Source organism: Suillus paluster, assembly GCF_016628075.1.
Source record: "Suillus paluster strain FC165 chromosome Unknown EDB91scaffold_12, whole genome shotgun sequence".
Classification (NCBI taxonomy): Eukaryota; Fungi; Basidiomycota; class Agaricomycetes; order Boletales; family Suillaceae; genus Suillus; species Suillus paluster.
The window spans coordinates 7,514-25,183 of NW_024537572.1; the positions used below are offsets into that span (position 1 = coordinate 7,514).

The following is a 17,670-nucleotide window of genomic DNA, read 5'->3' on the forward strand; positions in this document are numbered from 1 at the left end:
CCTACTAGGGACCAGCGACCATCAGCACAAACCGCGTATTGTGAAGGTTCTCACTGAGAACGTCGAATTTCTGTGCCGGAAGTGACGCGCGATGTACGTGAAGAAGCTGAAGTCAAGGCAACCAACAATCGAATAGCGTGATTCTAGTGTTGCCGTGAACCGAAGAAAATCGAAGGAGACTTCAATGCAGTCGATTCTCGAAGTCAGTCGGAGTGCATGCACTTGAATTCTGACAATGAACGTTTCGCGAAGTCGACCATAGGTGGGAACCCAACATCGTCACATAAGTAAACGTTGCGTAAACTAGACATCATAGCAATTCAATAGCAAGCTGTGACTAAACCCCAAGATAACAAGAAAGATGAAACTGCACAAACGTTAAAGAACATGAGGATATAATCATGATGCAATACAATAAACTTGTTGTGCAACTAGCGATTCTCTACGTGCGACCGTTCTGTGATCGTAATTGATGAAATGAAAAAGTGAAGAAATAATTCAGGTCTGATGCATGAGTAACCGTTCCTCGTATCATGTCTATATGCCGGCCTGACGGTTGAGCATGTAGAGCTGCAAATCTTGCCAGCCTGCAAAGATCCATGTTAACACCTTACACCGGTAAAGGGACCAAACCAAACACTCACCGCCTCCAACTCGACACATAACCTTCTTCGTCATCCCACTCCCCCTCGCCCCAGAACGCGACAGCGTCGTCAGTTTACACGTCACCACTTTGCGACTCAAACTATTCGAAAACGCATACGACGCCCTAATCTCCTCCCCCTCCTTCGGCGACGCCTTCAGCGGTGGGTCTACACGCTCAATAAGTAGCCCGTGCGGGATCGCATTCACGATCGCCGCCACCTCCACGTCAAGTGGGTCCTTGTCACTCGCAGGGACGTACAAGTGCATCGGTTCGCGCTCCATAGGCGTGTATGACCCTGACCGCGACCCCGGACGCGAGCTGGGCGTCCGAGTCGTCGACGAATCGCGGAATGACGAGGGCGGGAGCTTCCCTGAGACAACCTGCCGCGCGGATGCACGCATCCCGTTGTTTCCTGCGCCTGTGTAGAACGAGAGCTGCTGGGCTTTTGCTTTCAGTGTCGATTCGGGCGTCTGCGCCCTGAAGAGGGACCCTGGGGTCAGGGGGCTCTGGGAGCGATAGTGCGACATTGTTGATGAGGGACGGGATTCGAAGGAGACATGCACGCTGGGAAGGGGTATCTGTGATCGGCTTGGAGGGCGAGGTGGGGGTATGCGTACGCCGCTTGGGGTGTACGAACGTGCGGCGCTTGGAGAGGTATTATGTGGAGGCGAAAATGCGCGCTGCATCAGTGTCGTGAGCTCCTCCTCGTCATCATCAGGCTGCCGTGCAGATACGGAACGCCAGTGTAGTGCGGGGGCGGGGATATGACTTGGGGTCTTAGGTCTTGGACGTGGTATCGTCCCAAGACTGGGTGTTTGAGCTCGTGATGGTGGATGTAGAGATGGAAGAGGAGGTATAGAAGGGTTTGTGGATACAGAGGAAGTAACAGGAGACCAAGGTCGTGAAGACGCATTTGAACTACGGCTGAGGCTCCTTCGTGATGGCGTGCTCGGTACAAGAGGTCCATATCCAGGGGTGAGGACAGACTTGACATCCGGCCGCTTTGGAGGAGTGGGCTTAATGGTCGCCACAGGGTCTGGCGACTCCACCTTCGTTGAGCTGTTCCACGGCTGCTTCGAATTTTTCGGTTTCATGGTTGAATTCGGGTCGTCAATACGGTCAAGGCGTTTGAAGGCCGGTGAGGATTCGGGAGTGAGGCTCTGGCTATATTTGTGTCCCTTCTCTGGTGTAAGTGGGGCACCACTGGCATTGCGATTGAATGAGAATATTGAGGTACGTTGTCGTCGTAGCGTCTTAACTGGCTCTGATGAAGGACCCTGTGATTGTGAAGAGTCCCTTGACACCGACGACAATTCCCGTGATACAGGCAAGGGAGTGACGGGAGCTGGAGGCGAGCGTACATGACCCGCGATTTTCCTTGCAAACTTCCTCAGTGGTGATATGCTCCGCGAAAGAGCGCCCGTAGAACTTGTAGCTCGGCTCGGTGCACGGTCTTTCGAAGCGCGATTCGAAGGCGTTGCAAGATACCCATTCGCTGTGTACCCGGATGCCGTCGAAGTCGTTTCACTTACAGCCATATCACCACCCATGAGGATCTTTCGCACGGTTTCCATCTCCTTCTCCGTCTTGGCCATCCGCTCCTTGAGTGTACGCCACCTCTTAGCAGATTCTCCATGCCGCCGGAGCGTCTCCCCATTCTTTGTGACACGATTCTGCACGCCATTGTCAATGATCGCAAGGACCTTGGACGTGGCTGGGACGTAGTGCCTAAAAAAGCGTGAGTGACGGAGTATAATGCGAAAGGAGAAACTTCACTTTTTCTTCGCTTCGAACGAGCTGAGCAACTCGTTGAATACCTCGATGCCGAGGGGATTCTTGTCAGAGCTAAGTGAGCCCCTGTATGATGACTGGGAGTGTGAATCGTCTGCACCTCCCCGGTGTACTTGCCAAATAAAATCCTGGGCCGTATTAGCGTAGTAATACAAACTTCAATAAGACGTGAACACACCTGGCAACGATTGACTGCCTTCTCCAAGCTCCCCATCATTCCGTCCGCCTGTTCAGTGACGGTTCTGAATACAGTGAGCCATTTATCCTCTTTCAACTCTTCCCTGAGAACATCTGTCTCGCTCTGCACGGATTCCCACTCGGTGACGAGTACTGCATGCTTGCGGATCAGTATAGCTTGTTCGGAGTCCGGGGTATCATTGGCCTGGTTCTGAAAGGGGGGCGACAGATTCAGACACTGATTTCATGCCATGGGCAACAGCCTCAAGGCGTTCGTCAAGAGTCACAAGAGCTTTGTCGATGACAATGGTCGTGGCTGCTGCATCGCCTGAGGATTGAGACTTGTGTCGTAGTTCCTGTATTTCTGTGGATTTGTGAGTAAGAAACGGATTATGAGGATTAGAAGTCGCGTACCAAATATACGCGTCTGGATGTCTGATATACTGTAGGAAAGTTCGGTGATATGTGTAGAGATGGCGAGGAGACGGATGTCCCTGTGCGCGTGTCATGTCACGACCCTGACTAAAGTCTATTGAAAGAGAACTTACTCGTTGCTCTTTCGCTTCCCCTTGTTTCTCGCGAGCAACGAGCGCGACGCGGTGATGGTGAGATTTTCTATCCTGCCGTAAACACCTGCCTCGAGGCAGCGGAAAGAAGGACGGAATGACGGACCTTCATCTGCGCGATTCAAAGAGCCACTTGATGATGAAGCACTTGAGGATGGTGTTGGGGACGGTCGGAGAGAATGGTAGTGGGAGAGCGGGGTTGAGTCGGTAGTGTTCATGGACACGGCTGGTGAAAGAAGAGTGGCCATCATGAACGTTCGTTACCGTGAACAGTCCACTATGAACGGCTATTGTGAATTGCAGCTGCTGGCTGTTAGCTGATGCCGCGGTTTGAGGATCCGCCGTGCCAGATGAACGCCACGGTCAATGGATCCAACCACAAAGCGAACAACAAACAGCCTCGAAATTTGAAGCTTGACGACGTTACGGACGTTAACTTTGGCGTTTCTTGTCCTCTGAAATTTCGTGAATAGCGTGTAGGCAGCGTAAGTACTAATCGTAGTGTTCCGTAGAGTAATCAATATTTATGTAGGTAAACAATCATTGATAAATGATAATATCAATAATAGCCTATTAGGCTAAGCTTCGCAAGTAAGCGCTACTACTAGCCTACTAGGCTAGCTTAGTAGCCTATACACTTTGTAACTCAACTCTGTGCTCTTCTTGTCTCCCTTAATAAGGCCTATCAAAGTAAAGTGCCAGCGCGCTAGGACGACTCCTTGTCTTGATGGGCGTGTTCTCCTCAATAGTTAAGATGAACATCCACGTCAACGCCTCGGGACTCTAGAAGATCAGCAACTGTGAGGTCTCCTCAATTGCTTTATCTACTCTCGGTGAACACCCTCGAACTATAATTCATCGTGAGGTCTATAGGGCTTTGAGGGGGGTAACTTCCTGGCAGTACTAGTAGGGCCGTGCGATAACCCGCCGCTACTCTGGAAAAATCTTGTATCTGCATGGAATTGGTACCGTCGAGTGCCACATTCACCCAGGTCAACGCTCGTCGCAGCCAACCCAAGCACATGTCGCCAAGGATTATGAAAATGATGATGTCGATATCGGGTCGATGGTCGCATACCTAGGCCATACTACGAGATATAGGTGACCTGACCAGGCATACGCATCGTTAAGGTGAAATGCAAGAATCCATCCCAAGTCCAATGCATCTGAAACATGTACGCCCTGATTTATCACGTTGCATGGACCCGACGCATGAGTAGTTGACTGAACGCCTATTTTTAAGAAAACGGGTATTGACTATTCTGATGTGGACAGGCAAAGAAGACCGCCGACGTAGTGCTCCAATCACCATACACACGTCCGAAGGCGAACAGATTTCTTGTGCAATTTTTATATCGAAATGAAGGTAGGAAATCTGTGACATTGCTCGTCCAGCATGTCCAGCATCCACCGTCGGAGACAGGTACAGTCCTGTCTCTGCAGTCACTGGTGCGCAAGCAGCGCACATTATTGCAGACTGGCACTTTTACTCCAGCGACAGCGGCAAGGATGGTGAAGCGGCGAATTGAACCGACCTCATGGTATCTTGTATGACGATATCAATGGCTTCAGTAACAGTCGCGAGTGTGCTGATGTGGACTAGTGGGTATCTAGTTGCCAACAAGCTGGTGACGGATAAAAAGCACTCGAAGCTCACTAGTAATCCAAAATAAACGAATTCAGTCAGGGCCCAATATGCAACTATAGGGTACATAAGGCAGGCAACTTGCCATCACCAATCTTCAACCTAAACGACCTAATGCACTGTTTCTCGATGTGCTAGGGAATTGGTAAAATCGGTTGTACACATAGGAGACATGGGGTAGAGAATCTTTAAACATTGTATCAGCAGGATGGCCAGCCTCAGGCACAAAAACTCGAATCACCGTGTCCTTCAAAAGTTCAATGATGAGACCACTGTGCCTGTCTGCTTCGCATTTCTGAGATTTGTAGACTCGAAGTTGATCTCCACCACCATAAGCTGTGAAGAAATGCCACGTATGACCATTGGTCAAAGCAGCCGTGAAGCTTTTCAATTTGCTGTAAGCAATAACTTCAGCATCTACATTGAGAACCAGATGACAATGAGGTGCTAATGTCGATGTCAAGATATTCAGGACTTGGACTGTAAGCTGCGCTTCAGCATCTTGCATGTCAGTCAGACTCTTGAACACTAAAATATCACACAGTGTATTGGAAAGCTCAAGTTTCAAGGAGCTATGTGGGAGCTGTGACTTGAAAGAAGCGAGATAGGGGCCTTTCAGACTGCGCCACAATAACCACCAAATACTTGGAAACATACCAAATGTAAGTAGTCAAGAAAGCTGATGCGAACAGAAGACATACCTACCTGTAATTGTACAAATGAAAATTAGCGCTGCGGTCATCTGAGGGCGCGTGTGTACAGAGTCAAGACACGGCGAAGTTGCGGTGAAAGGGGGTTTGTCAGGGTCTCAAGCATACAACTACGAACATAGCTTTCGGAAGGAACGCCAAGCGGTGCTTGCCAGTCGGTCAATGATGAATAAACGACAACCCTTGCTCTTGACGAAATCCAATGCGGTGCACTCATTGTGGGTAACTTCGGACTCTCCACGTATGGTACATTCCATGATAGCCTACGATAGCACAGTGAAAACAAATTATCAGTGGTACTTGTATGGCAAGTAAGGAACATAAAGATGTACAGTCACCAGCTCACTAATCAACAGACATCGCATTGTCCTCCAGCATCCCATTCGCAAGGGCTTTCCACTCAATTCTCTCCTCGTTGCCGTTTACATAACCCTGCCCATCACCGCTTGATCCCGGCGCAGTAGCCCCAACACCATTAGATCCTGATCCCCCTGCACCATCATCCATTCCCGACAGCACCACCGGCGGCAAATGCGTATCCTCCAGTAGCTTCGCCTCCTGACGCTCCTTCTCCTTGTTCTTCCAGTGCGCCTCTAGCGCCACCCGCGCACCACTATCCGCCTCCCGCACCATCGCCGTGCGCGTAGGCTTCCATTTCGTCGGGTCCATTGCATTATAGCACCCTGCCGTCAGACCCTCAAGCGCCCACAACTGCGTCCCGCCCGCGGCAAGCGCTCGTTCGACGTGCCTGTCAAGCAGCCGGTGCTCGAGCAGGCCTGGGTAGTACCGCCCCGCGATCCACGTCAGATCCACGACAATCTCAGTGCCTGGCTTCATGATGGGGCGGAACTTGAACCCATCGGGCGCCTTAGGCAATACGAAGGAACTCAGGACTGGATGCGAGAGTGCGCTATTCGCATCACGTTTTGGTGCGGAAGAGGCGGAGACAGACTGCGCGCCAGCCATATTACTGTGTGAGAGAACGTCTGTTGTCGTGCCTTCAATGGGCACCGCTGGATCTGGGTTTGCGAGTGGCGGCGGTCTCAGTGGGGATGGACCAGTCATGAATAAGAGTTCATCTGGTACACCATCCATCGCAGGTGTCCCATCAAAGCTTGCACTGCCATTTTCGGCCGCCTTACCCTTACCCTTCCCAACCACCATCTCTAAACTGTCCAGGTTTTCATCCCAGTCTTCATCTACGAGTTCGTACAGCGTCCCCACTGCATGGCAGACTTTGGATCCCCTGCCACTCGGCGGATCCGCGACGAACAAACCTTCAATGCGCATGAATACGCCCCGCCCCTCGGCACCGCCGACTTGGCCGCTCGTAGCTTCCGCGTACGCTCGCGCCTTCCTGCTTGGACCAGCGGGCGCATTGATGCAGTCATTTCCTTTGGGAGCGACCTGCCCTCGCGAGAATTTGAGCCGAACGAGCTCGTCTGTCCAAATGCGCTCTGCGCCCCACCACAAGCCCTGGTAGCGCGTCTGCACGATCGTCTGACCCAGTACCAGCGGAGGCATTGGTGCAGAGATACTCGGCGTGTGAGAGCCGGAGCCAGAGGGCGCCACCATGGATGCAAGGTTAGCGTTATAGGCCATACTCAAGTTCATCACTGAATCGAGGCTTTGGTGTATGCTGGCTGATCTTGGCGGACCGGTGTTGGGGTGATCGAGGGTGAATTTGAATTCCCAGTCATCCGTAGGTGCCCAATACCCAGAGATATTTGCGCCGATCTGGAGCGCAATGCCGTACGGAGCTGCTGCTTTTGCAAAGGGGATTTTTTCCCGAGAGGTGGCGTAAGGGTTGAATGTGGAAGTGCGTACGGGGTCTGGGTCGAGGTCCAGCATAAGATACCTCATGGATAGCTTGTATAAGCTCCTCTGAAGGGGCGACTGATTGGTATGGAAGAACACATTGATCTGAAATATACACGGTATGGGAAATACCAAGGAGCTTCATCTTATAAGAAAGATCGTGTCGGATGATCCAAGGCACTTCCTCGTCGGAGTTGGATGAGTTGGGGTTTGGTACATTAGATGGTCCGCCAAGAGCACCCATCTCTATATCCTTTGGAATGGGTGTAGGCTTCATTCTCGTCTCTTCGACAATTCCTGGCCAGAAAAAGATGGAATCTTCTCCGCCCGGGCCGCTGGGACCCTCGATCGGGGTGTCCAATGCACACCAGAGGAGTTCACCGTCACGGAACCATCGGCGAACTTTGACTTCGGGGCCGTAGGCGCAGCTCAAGTCGGCGTGACGCTCCCTGAGCATGCTCTGCTTTGGTGCGGGCTGCTTGACAGGTTTTGGTGCGCGACGCACACCGAAATATGGTCTAAATCTCTCCTTGTCGCGAGTGCTTTTCTCTTGATCCCGAGCTGGTTTTTCCTTGAGTGGCTGGGGCTGCCGTTTCAATCTAGGGACTGGAGGAACTGTTCGTGTGGGGCGTGTTTGCGGCAGAGGGCGTGGAGCCGCCGCGCCTGGGGAGGAGGCCCATAGAGGCAGTGATTTCACGTTGGGGTTTTTTATTGCAATATTTGCAGTTGCAGTTACTGCGGTCAAGTGTGGGGTCTGTAAGCAGCCATAGGGCGTGTGGAATAAATTCTGGGACAGAACGGAAGCGTTTGGCATGGGTAGGAACCTAGCGTTTCGGTAGGTTAACGCTAGCCAACTAATTGCGTTGATGGGAGAAGAGCGGCTCACCTATAAGATAAGCATCGTGACGAGGGTTATCTTTGGGGCCCTTGTTGTGGTCGTACATCTGATAGCCCTGTGGCCATCCCTGCAAAACATAGTTGCCCTCTGGTGTAGAAAGAACGAGATGAATGATCGGTGGCCCAGGTCATAAGAAGCTAGTACTCACGGGCCATGTTGAGCTTTGTGGCGAGGGATGCACCGACTTCGACCCGCCATTTGATCGATAACGATTCATCGAGGGCAGCCACACGCATGTAGTTTACATGGCCCTCGCTGTCGACAGCAAAGGTAGTGTTTGTAGGCCAGTTGCTGGGGTCACCGTCAGATCTTGGAAAGTCGAGAAAGGTGGGATTGGGAGGGATGGCATGCGATGAGCTGAACCCTTTATGGCTCCTAGCACTCATCCTGCCCTTCAAGTTGAAGCGCGCTGTACTTTGCTAGCAAGTAGTTGGAACCTGCTGGACCAATAGATTGTTATATGAGCAGAACAAATAGATGTAAACAATGTTGGTCTACTTCAAACTTTGCGGCCGGTATCATCAAGACCTCGATTACTTTGACCGTCTTGACGTCCCCGTCGTTTAAGCTTTCGAAGACGGACTCTTCAGACTGCTTTACGACGTGGCCATCTTGCTGCATTGTCTCCTGGTGTGTATATGAACTGCCGTGATTATCTACGTCTTTGCACATTTCTCTCTCGTGGCACTGGCGTTAAACAACACGGCGAAAACGAGATACATCGTATCTTGGCGCAACAGATCATCTGCCTGTCATTTTTATCGGGGGATGTTTTGATCGCGCCAGACATTTTGTTGTAGTATGTAGATGGCATCGCGAAATACAACTTTTTCGTCCGACTTTCTTTGTATTCATGTACATACGAGTCTCCCGTAGGTAGAATGAAGATGTGGTCGTTCCTTCTATGTGGATGCGGGTATAAAACCCAGGGAGCTTATATCGACGGATAGACACGGGTGACAAGGATTCCAAAGGACAGTCTATTTATGCGGGGATAGAGGTTTTGCATTCGGCGTAATACACTAATGCGCGAAATGATTCGACCATGCACACCACCAGCTCATCATTGTGCCTGCGTTCTTGCCCGCTCCAACCTCAGATAGAACTCCTCCTGTTTTTGCACTGTAACAAGTCAGTGTTGACGAACAAAAAGCCTTAACTACCCAGACATACCAGCCTTAAGGTGTGTGCCGTACCTATTCGTATGTGTGAGCATATTTTGAGAAGCCGAATAAAGCACTCTACTTACCAGAATGCATAAGCAGAAGTGACGCCGAGACCAAGGGCGACGGAGAGGTCGAGCCAAAGTCTCTTCCTAAGTCTGCCAGTGATAGGTGCAATAGGCATTGTTGTATAAAAAGAGCTTAGAGAACGTTGAGTTGAGTGTTACGGTGCAAGCCGGGAGTGGATATGGCCAAACAAGAGCACAACAAAAGGCCTCATCCATGAGGGCGAGCGTACTTGGACACCGCATTAAAGAGCAGTATCACCCTAACCCTTCTACAGTCTCATCATCCATCTTTTATCTGCGGTATTCAAATCAGAATTAGATCAAAAATCAAGTCTTCATTACTCTTACCACAAACCAGCGAACCCCCTCTAGCCACCCCACAATCATGGACATCGACCCATCAGGCTCTGGTAGCTGGCGCTTTGCACAATGCTTCGGTGACAAGGGTGAAGTGGACGACATCACAGAAGGTCCGTGCACCCACTCTGATCGACTCTCTGGTTCAACTGACCCGCATCGATGGGACACCGCAGCCGACATCATATCCACAGTCGAGTTCGATGCAACAGGAAATTACCTCGCCACTGGTGACAAGGGTGGCCGTGTAGTTCTCTTCGAGCGCAATGAGTCCGTGAGTATCATCCATATTCCATCGATCCCATATCCTAACCCTGATTACGCCACGCGATCGATAGAAAAGAGGCTGCGAGTACAAGTTTTACACAGAGTTTCAGTCACACGAACCCGAGTTTGACTATCTAAAGTCTCTTGAAATCGAGGAGAAGATCAACAAGATCAAGTGGTGTAGACGACAGAATACCGCCCATTTCTTACTTTCTACCAACGGTCCGCCTCGCCTTTCCCTCCTTACACTCCTGACTAATTTCACGCACAGACAAGACCATAAAACTCTGGAAGATATTTGAGAAGAGCATCCGCGTTGTCTCCGAGTCAAACCACCTCGATGGCCATCGTGCCCTTCCACCGCCAAGCCTTGCCTCCCATCTCAAGCTTCCCCGCATGCAACCACAGGACAACATTATCGCTGCAGTTCCGCGCAAAGTATACGCCAATGCTCATGCCTACCATATCCACTCCATATCCGTCAACTCCGATCAGGAAACCTACATCTCTGCAGACGATCTACGCATTAATCTCTGGAACCTCAGCATCAGTGATCAGAGCTTTAGTAAGTCTTCTCTACTGCCGTTATCTGGATAAGACGCTCATGACCATCAGATATCGTGGATATCAAACCCGTGAATATGGAAGAACTCACAGAAGTTATCACCGCAGCAGAATTCCACCCGCAGCACTGCAACCAATTCATGTACTCGAGCTCAAAAAGCAATATCAAGCTTGCAGACATGCGTGACTCTGCACTGTGCGACCGACATGCAAAATGTGTGTGCCTGATTTGAATCCGTAACCCTTTAGCCCCTTACATCAAATCACGTGCAGGCTTCGAAGAAGAAGAGGACCCAACATCCCGATCCTTCTTCTCCGAGATAATCTCTTCTATATCTGATGTCAAGTTCAGTCATGACGGGCGGTATATCTTGTCGCGCGATTATCTCTCCCTCAAGATCTGGGACATTAATATGGAGTCGCGCCCTGTGAAGACGATTCCTATCCACGACCACCTCCGCGGCAAGCTTTGCGATCTGTATGAGAACGACTGCATCTTTGATAAGTTTGAGTGTGTATGGAGTGGAGATGATAAGTGCGTGTTTACTCTTCTCGTGCCTTTGCTCCTCTGCCTTCTGTCCTATCCTTTATGCCTTTTTCTATCCAACCGATCCTTTGATATCTTCTGATACAATACTAACTGATGCGACGTAGGCACGTGCTAACGGGGTCGTACCACAACTTCTTCCGCATATTTGACACGGACTCGCCGAATGATGTGGTGCTGCAGGCGGACAAGTCTGCTTTCAAGGCCAAGAAGATCGGCGTGCCTGCCGGCAAGAACGGGCTCAAGAACGGCCCGCGGCCCGGCGGACTGCGGGACGCGATGCAAACAGACACGCTAGGACTTTAACAAGAAGATCTTGCATGCCAGCTGGCATCCACGAGAGAACACGATTGCTGTGAGTGCTGGTCTTGCTGATTGCTATTTTGCATACTAAAACCATGATTCGGCCTTGGCACCGTCATCTTTTGCGCTGCCTAATTGTTCCTCTGCGCCTTGGTCTATGTACTGATCCTTTCATATCAGATCGCTGCAACGAACAACCTGTTCTTGTATAGCGCAGCATAGGTATCTCCACCCCCCCGCCCCCATAGAGAGGGCAAGTCAGCAGTGTACAAGCGCCCGAGACACCGTATTACGCACGGACTCATTCTTACACTACACTACCATATTACCGTGTGCGCTCGTTTTTATCCATCTTGCTTACGATACGAACTAGATACCACGTACAACTGCGTATTACCCTGTTTGTGTTTTCGGGACTTGTTCTTCATCCTTGGGCCCCCCTCCTTCCCTCCCCCCCTCACGCGCACCTTACATATCCCCCCATCACCACGTACATCATGTTCTCGACAGAAAAGACTCGTGTAGAATGAGATGAAAGAAGAAGTAATCAATTACAAGGGCTTGTATCATTTATATATGTAGTCATTCGTGGATGGAAATAAGAACATGGGTTCCCGACTCTCACGTTAGTGGGGGACATCTCCCAACCGCGTCTGAACTGCTGTACTCTTTTTAGACCCCGTCACACGTTCTTTTTGGGGAGTCTGTTGTTGTACTCCAATGGCTGGTTTCCCCGAAGATAGTCGGTCCTTCTATCAATCGGACATTTTCAAATTGAAGTTTAAATTTGAATTGACAATCATATTATCTTCTCTACATCCCTGCAGCAATTTCTACCTACCACTACTACGCGCTACGTTGAAATCGCTCAATTGTGTACTCTCGAATATAGAATCTAGATTGAACACGCAACGCGCGCGCCGCATGTAGCCTCAAGGCAACCTCATGCTTCCAAAAGGCTCGTTACTTACATAAGTTAAACTTGGTGAATGTAGGTCCTTGTAGGTCCAACTTGAACCACTGAATCAACACCACCACTCGTCTGTCCTTGTCGTTATACCACAATGCTGATTCTAAGCGAATATATGTCGCATTCTTATCCTTTTTACCATGAACATCCTAGGAAGAGGATGGGAAGCAGCGAAGTGTGAGTACAACCGAGACTATGTATTGTTTTAAAATTATTTCCTGATGTCAGACATTATCGACAGCAATTCTCGACAGGCCTTCACACATTGGAGAGTCCTTCTGGAACAAAGTCATACAGATCAGTCTGAATACCGATGAAGCCTTCCATCGTGCCATGGAGCTCTATCCATCCGCAAAGATAACAGAGTTCAAGGAGTCTGTGGGTACCGTCACCAGCACAGCTATTGCGCTTCATCAAGTCGTCCTTGCAGCCGCAGAACAAAGTGGCAGACCCCTCGACATGTCCATATTCGAAGACTCTGTAGATATCCTATTTGAAGAGCTTAAAGAGGTGTTTCCGCCGCCTGAGCAGGCTCCCGGTCACGAAAACCGTACAGTCATGTTCAGCACGGTCCTTGACCGTATGGAGGAGAAGTTCTTACAGGTCGCTATCGTGCACGGAGGGAATGAAGAACTTCTGACAAGTTACACCAGCTCTCTCAAGTTCAGTGTTCAACACATTGCCGTGACCATGGGTACGTCATGAGTATTTAACTTGGAACGCTGACGATCTAAAATTGAATGATACAGGAGACCTTATTGAACAGCATCCCAACCTAGCCAATACCCTCTTGATTGCTGCGATGGCACCCTTATTACCTGAGATTGCGGCGGTCTTCTTACCTCGGGGTGGGGGGTCATGGATTCTTCGTCGGGTTCTTTTAAAAGTTGGATTCGGACCACAGGGACCAATGAAAGGCACGTTTTTTTATGACTGTAATGCTGAGCAGCCCATCATTAATATGGCATTTTGTAGGCTCAGTTGCTGCGTGGTTGCACAGTTGGTTAGGTCCCTTCATACCAAAGGGTAGCTGGTTTTCAGTGCTTCAGCGCCTTGCCATGAAAGGTTGAGTGGCCTTAAAAGCTAGTACGAGTTTCAGCAGGCATTTGTTTCATGACATTGGAAAACCTACAGAATGATGTTTTGACGCCTCAATTGTATTTCAGATTTCACCTTGTACATATGGACCTTGTCCATTAGCTTTAGCATGATCTTCATAAAATCGATCCCAGTGCGAAGTGCTCAAGACGTTATCCTGTGGATACAACAAAGGGGCTGGTAGGTTTATCGATGTGACAAGCACACCTTAGGAAGTCAGGGGGTATCACGTCGAAGTTTTCGTCGTCGCGATCTAAACAAACATATTCACGTTCATGACTTCAAGTTGGCAGCAGGGTGAGGGCCTGACTCATGAATAGTCGACTGGACTTGCTCAGGAAAGGTTAAAGAAATTAACGACACTGGATAGGTGGGGAAAGGAGGAAGCAAGTAAAATCCTTCCGCGCGGCACAAACATGCGCTCTCATCAGACGGGCGCGCGAGCGGTATACAAATTTACATTGTCCATAAGCTTGTTGATGAAGCCTTCGGTCAACAATAAATCCAGAATAGATACAGCCATAGACTTACTGTCAGGTTCTTTATATCGGCGGGATTCTCCAAGTTCCAACTTGAGGAAGACGCATTAGTGACTCGAGCTCGGAGCACGCCTGGTCAGCTATGTCTCTCGGTCATCATCATTCCCTGTGATTCAGCCAGGCCATACTTATAAGTAGAGGGAAGACATTCGGTCCTTCTTGATTATGGAAAAGAGAGAAGGAATTTGCAGTGAGCGCCATACTTGATCGATGCATCATGTTCTCGACAGAAAAAGACTCGTGTAGAATGAGATGAAAAAATAAGTAATCAACGACAAGGGCTTGGATCATTTATGTACATTCATGGATGGAAATAAGAGCATAGGTATATACATGTTCATTCCTCTTCGGTATAACTGCACGAAGCGAGCAAGCCAAAGAGCTTCATGCATCCTCATCCCTATTCTGCAACTCCTTGGGTAGGTAAGACGCCAACCACAACATTCCAATCGCGGGTATGCACAGAACAACAAATACCGCGTGCCCACCCAAAATATTGTGTTCCTTCGAGTATGCGAAAATGGACGCAGCAAACATGGGTCCGACTGCATGTCCGATTGAAACTGTCGTTTGCCCCATGCCATTGACCGCGCCGAGAACATTTTTAGCAGGTGCTGATGCGGTGACAAACATGAATATGCTCCCTGAATTACAAGCGAGCATGAGATCCAGACTGCGCATATGCGATAAACCGCTCACCTAGAGACATGTCCCACATAACTATCAGAGAGAGCTGGCACAACAGTGCGATCGTGACTATGTAATCAACGCCTCGGGAGAATATGATCAATGACATGACTGGAAAACTGATCATGATGGGTATAAAACACGATACACCAATGTAGAAGGTGCGTTTGGGACCCAGACGGTCGACGATCTTAGCGAAGAACAGCGTCTGGAATAAACCGTCCATGACGCCAAACAGCCCCATCCATAAACCGATCGCAGGGGGTGCGAATCCAAGACCGCCGAGGTAGTTAGGGGTGGAATAAAATAAGGGCATGAGAGCGAAGATACAGATGTCGAGAAAAGCGAACAAAGTTTGATTTGCGAGCGGGATCATGATGCTTGGAATGAGCAGCGAACGTAAAGGTATGTTGGCCATACTCTCTGAGGGTGATTCATTGCTCCTGGGTTCTTCCGGGGCTGGATGGTCTACGGTATCGCTAGGTATATCGTGCTTGCTCGCTAGTGTCTGAAATGAGGGTCAATGACTGTAGCTTGTATTATGACTTAGGGTTAACATTCCTCTTTCAGGAGAAAAACGAGCATGAATGACGCGAAAACAACTGATGCAGCAGTAGCGCAAGGCAAGAAATACGGATACTTTTCCCAGAATCGTCCGGGAAAGAGATTGGGCCAACGGTCTTGAGGGCGCGCTAGAGATCCCCCCATGATGGAGCTACATATAACACCCTAGGAACGAGGATTCAATAGCCGCAGAGAGAAAGGCTCACCCGACAAAGCTCCCCAAGCACCATGTGATAGGTATGAGAGCAAATCCTTGTGCCATGTTAGTCGAATCTGTAAGCTCGCCCATCATGCTCCTCATGACCCCGCTACTTCCATTTAGCATTCCACAAATACAACGACTGTTTGGACCACCGAATGAGACAATTCAAACCCGCGGACGAACGAGATCGACCGACCTGACAACAAGACTCCAGAAGGAAGTCGAAAGACCGAAGCAAAGAATTGAGACGCCAACTCCAAATAAACCTACCAAGAGGACTGGTTTACGTCCAATGCGATCAGAAAGACGGCTCCACTGCAATACCGTCAGTGATTCTGTGATGAAGAAAAGTGACTCCTGTTACCACCACATCGGAATCACATCAGCGTCTGTGACCGTTGTGTTCAAAGGACGCGACATACTATAATTCCAGCGTAATAACCGACCGCTGCATCATTGCCACCAGTAATACCTAGCTCTCGAATCAGCTACGAGAAAACATTCAAATTTAACCTCATGACGATGCTTTTGATATTTTACCTGGATTTATGTACGGGTATATTGACATGGAGGCAATGGGTTCCGCCATTTGAACAAGCATCAATATGCCAATCTGCAGTTTTGGGAGGGGAGTCTTTTGCCTCGTCTGACTCAGAAGAGTGGTTGTTTCATTTGGCGTCTCAGAGCTCTGGATCTCGGAGATATTCATCCTGCTCCACAATGATTTTGGGGAGATGTGAGTTGTGAACAGTCACTGCAAGGCTATCAAAAAAATCAAATTTCGGGCGTATATCCATGCTGATCGGCATGAGCGTGAGTGTAAGCATTATCTATTAGCTAATAAGCTTCTAAAATAGCAAATGTTGCGCATTAACAGGTTCAACTAAGCCTCGACTACGATGCTTCATACTGTCGAATTGAACTGCATAGTATGTGAGGTTTTGATTTCGCGATAATCCGAGATTGATCAAGTAGACTACTGTAAGGAGTCGCACTCCTCTACTGCACCGATCGACCAACAGGTTCACACTATCACCACACATGTTACACCTCATTGTGGCTCATTGCACACGCTTTGACAGGTATGATTTCCAATCTTTCCTTTGAATTTTGCTATCTCTTTGATCCTTTGATTATCATGATACTTGAGCCACTCGGACTCGTACTTGGGCTGGCATGTATCTCGTATTCACTATCGAAATCCACCTGTTTTCTGATCCAACGCAACCGGTTAGACGCGCTTCAAGTCTCTTGATTCTATTAGCTGGTCTTTTCTGTTCTACACAACTTTATCTACCTTGATCGTACTTTTCCCCCTCAGACTCTCGCATAGTTATCGTTGCGTGTGTCGTAGCAGACTTACACTACAGAGAAATTCATGTCGAAACGCACCGCATCCAGCGATATTGAACAGTACACCAAAGCGCATTAGAACTGATCAAGGTAAGTCAAGCTAGTGAAAGCCAGGCACGTACCTGACGCCTCCTGTGCACTGAAAGATTCTTCCGTGTCCACGTCTGCATCGAGGGTGGACAGGCGCTTGTCGAGCACACGTAGACGAGCCACTGAAGTAAGTGAAATAACATTGTGACGACTTCCTATTACTAAATAGAAAATGTAGCCGAAAAATCTGTATATCGGCACGGAAGCAGATGAAGGGGATGAAGATGAGGACAAGGACAAGGACGTAGATAGCCAGTCTGTGAGGTTGCCAAATGTTACACGCTTACCAGAGTTGTCGCCAAAAGCTGGGCTTGCCGCAGCCATTGATAACATCACGATGAGGTACGACGAGAACAAGTCCAGCTCATCGCAAGGTTTCCACTGCCCCCAACCTGAGCAAGTTGTCTCCAGCTCGTCGGCTTCCATCACAAATCCTAGCTCGTTGCCGTGTATTGATCAGGCAGGCAGGTAACCATCAGTCGAGCGTCGATCCCGGCTCATCGACTCCCGAACCCAGCTCAAAATTCAAACCCTTGGCTGGCAATACCGAGGACATCCAGGATAGCATTGTGACCAGGGCAGATAAACTCAGAGAAATCGGTGAGTCCTCAACAGAGGCATCACATCATTTAGCTTATTTTATTGCA

The 17,670-nt window shown here is 49.3% G+C and overlaps 7 protein-coding genes across 7 annotated transcripts; 3 read left to right on the forward strand and 4 right to left on the reverse strand.

Moving 5' to 3' along the window:
* Positions 1–263: 263 nt before the first annotated feature.
* Positions 264–3,694, reverse strand: EDB91DRAFT_1117318 (uncharacterized protein). The gene is made up of 7 exons (XM_041318016.1): positions 3,163–3,694; positions 3,029–3,108; positions 2,854–2,978; positions 2,616–2,825; positions 2,423–2,565; positions 645–2,374; positions 264–587 (listed from the first exon to the last, which is right to left on the reverse strand). Exons 1-7 carry the CDS (start codon positions 3,429–3,431, stop codon positions 538–540), a joined length of 2,607 nt encoding a protein of 868 aa, XP_041179761.1. The 5' UTR covers positions 3,432–3,694; the 3' UTR covers positions 264–537.
* Positions 3,695–5,450: 1,756 nt separating this feature from the next.
* On the reverse strand, positions 5,451–8,709 carry EDB91DRAFT_1117321 (uncharacterized protein). Its single transcript, XM_041318017.1, has 6 exons — positions 8,400–8,709; positions 8,240–8,338; positions 8,051–8,140; positions 7,433–7,968; positions 5,531–7,404; positions 5,451–5,469 (listed from the first exon to the last, which is right to left on the reverse strand). The coding sequence occupies exons 1-5, from the start codon at positions 8,635–8,637 to the stop codon at positions 5,881–5,883; spliced, it is 2,487 nt and encodes an 828-aa protein (XP_041179762.1). The 5' UTR covers positions 8,638–8,709; the 3' UTR covers positions 5,451–5,469; positions 5,531–5,880.
* Positions 8,710–9,314: 605 nt separating this feature from the next.
* EDB91DRAFT_1245711 (COX7A, subunit VIIa of cytochrome c oxidase) lies at positions 9,315–9,598 on the reverse strand (the record flags this gene model as incomplete). Its single annotated transcript, XM_041322583.1, has 3 exons — positions 9,315–9,373; positions 9,425–9,447; positions 9,501–9,598. 3 exons carry the CDS (start codon positions 9,596–9,598, stop codon positions 9,315–9,317), a joined length of 180 nt encoding a protein of 59 aa, XP_041179763.1.
* A 65-nt stretch (positions 9,599–9,663) lies between these two features.
* On the forward strand, positions 9,664–12,166 carry EDB91DRAFT_1327890 (WD40-repeat-containing domain protein). The gene is made up of 8 exons (XM_041325263.1): positions 9,664–10,113; positions 10,178–10,328; positions 10,378–10,671; positions 10,722–10,886; positions 10,944–11,205; positions 11,325–11,436; positions 11,516–11,572; positions 11,701–12,166. The coding sequence occupies exons 1-8, from the start codon at positions 9,868–9,870 to the stop codon at positions 11,740–11,742; spliced, it is 1,329 nt and encodes a 442-aa protein (XP_041179764.1). The 5' UTR covers positions 9,664–9,867; the 3' UTR covers positions 11,743–12,166.
* Positions 12,167–12,242: 76 nt separating this feature from the next.
* Positions 12,243–13,734, forward strand: EDB91DRAFT_1117333 (uncharacterized protein). Its single transcript, XM_041318018.1, has 4 exons — positions 12,243–12,687; positions 12,719–13,184; positions 13,240–13,407; positions 13,466–13,734. Exons 1-4 carry the CDS (start codon positions 12,631–12,633, stop codon positions 13,558–13,560), a joined length of 786 nt encoding a protein of 261 aa, XP_041179765.1. The 5' UTR covers positions 12,243–12,630; the 3' UTR covers positions 13,561–13,734.
* A 633-nt stretch (positions 13,735–14,367) lies between these two features.
* Positions 14,368–16,405, reverse strand: EDB91DRAFT_1117340 (MFS transporter). The gene is made up of 7 exons (XM_041318019.1): positions 16,124–16,405; positions 16,003–16,070; positions 15,777–15,937; positions 15,585–15,719; positions 15,378–15,529; positions 14,827–15,324; positions 14,368–14,771 (listed from the first exon to the last, which is right to left on the reverse strand). Exons 1-7 carry the CDS (start codon positions 16,287–16,289, stop codon positions 14,512–14,514), a joined length of 1,440 nt encoding a protein of 479 aa, XP_041179766.1. The 5' UTR covers positions 16,290–16,405; the 3' UTR covers positions 14,368–14,511.
* Positions 16,406–16,481: 76 nt separating this feature from the next.
* On the forward strand, positions 16,482–17,551 carry EDB91DRAFT_97950 (uncharacterized protein). Its single transcript, XM_041328812.1, has 6 exons — positions 16,482–16,509; positions 16,603–16,754; positions 16,828–17,023; positions 17,080–17,150; positions 17,202–17,365; positions 17,425–17,551. The coding sequence occupies exons 2-6, from the start codon at positions 16,665–16,667 to the stop codon at positions 17,459–17,461; spliced, it is 558 nt and encodes a 185-aa protein (XP_041179767.1). The 5' UTR covers positions 16,482–16,509; positions 16,603–16,664; the 3' UTR covers positions 17,462–17,551.
* The last annotated feature ends 119 nt before the right edge of the window (positions 17,552–17,670 follow it).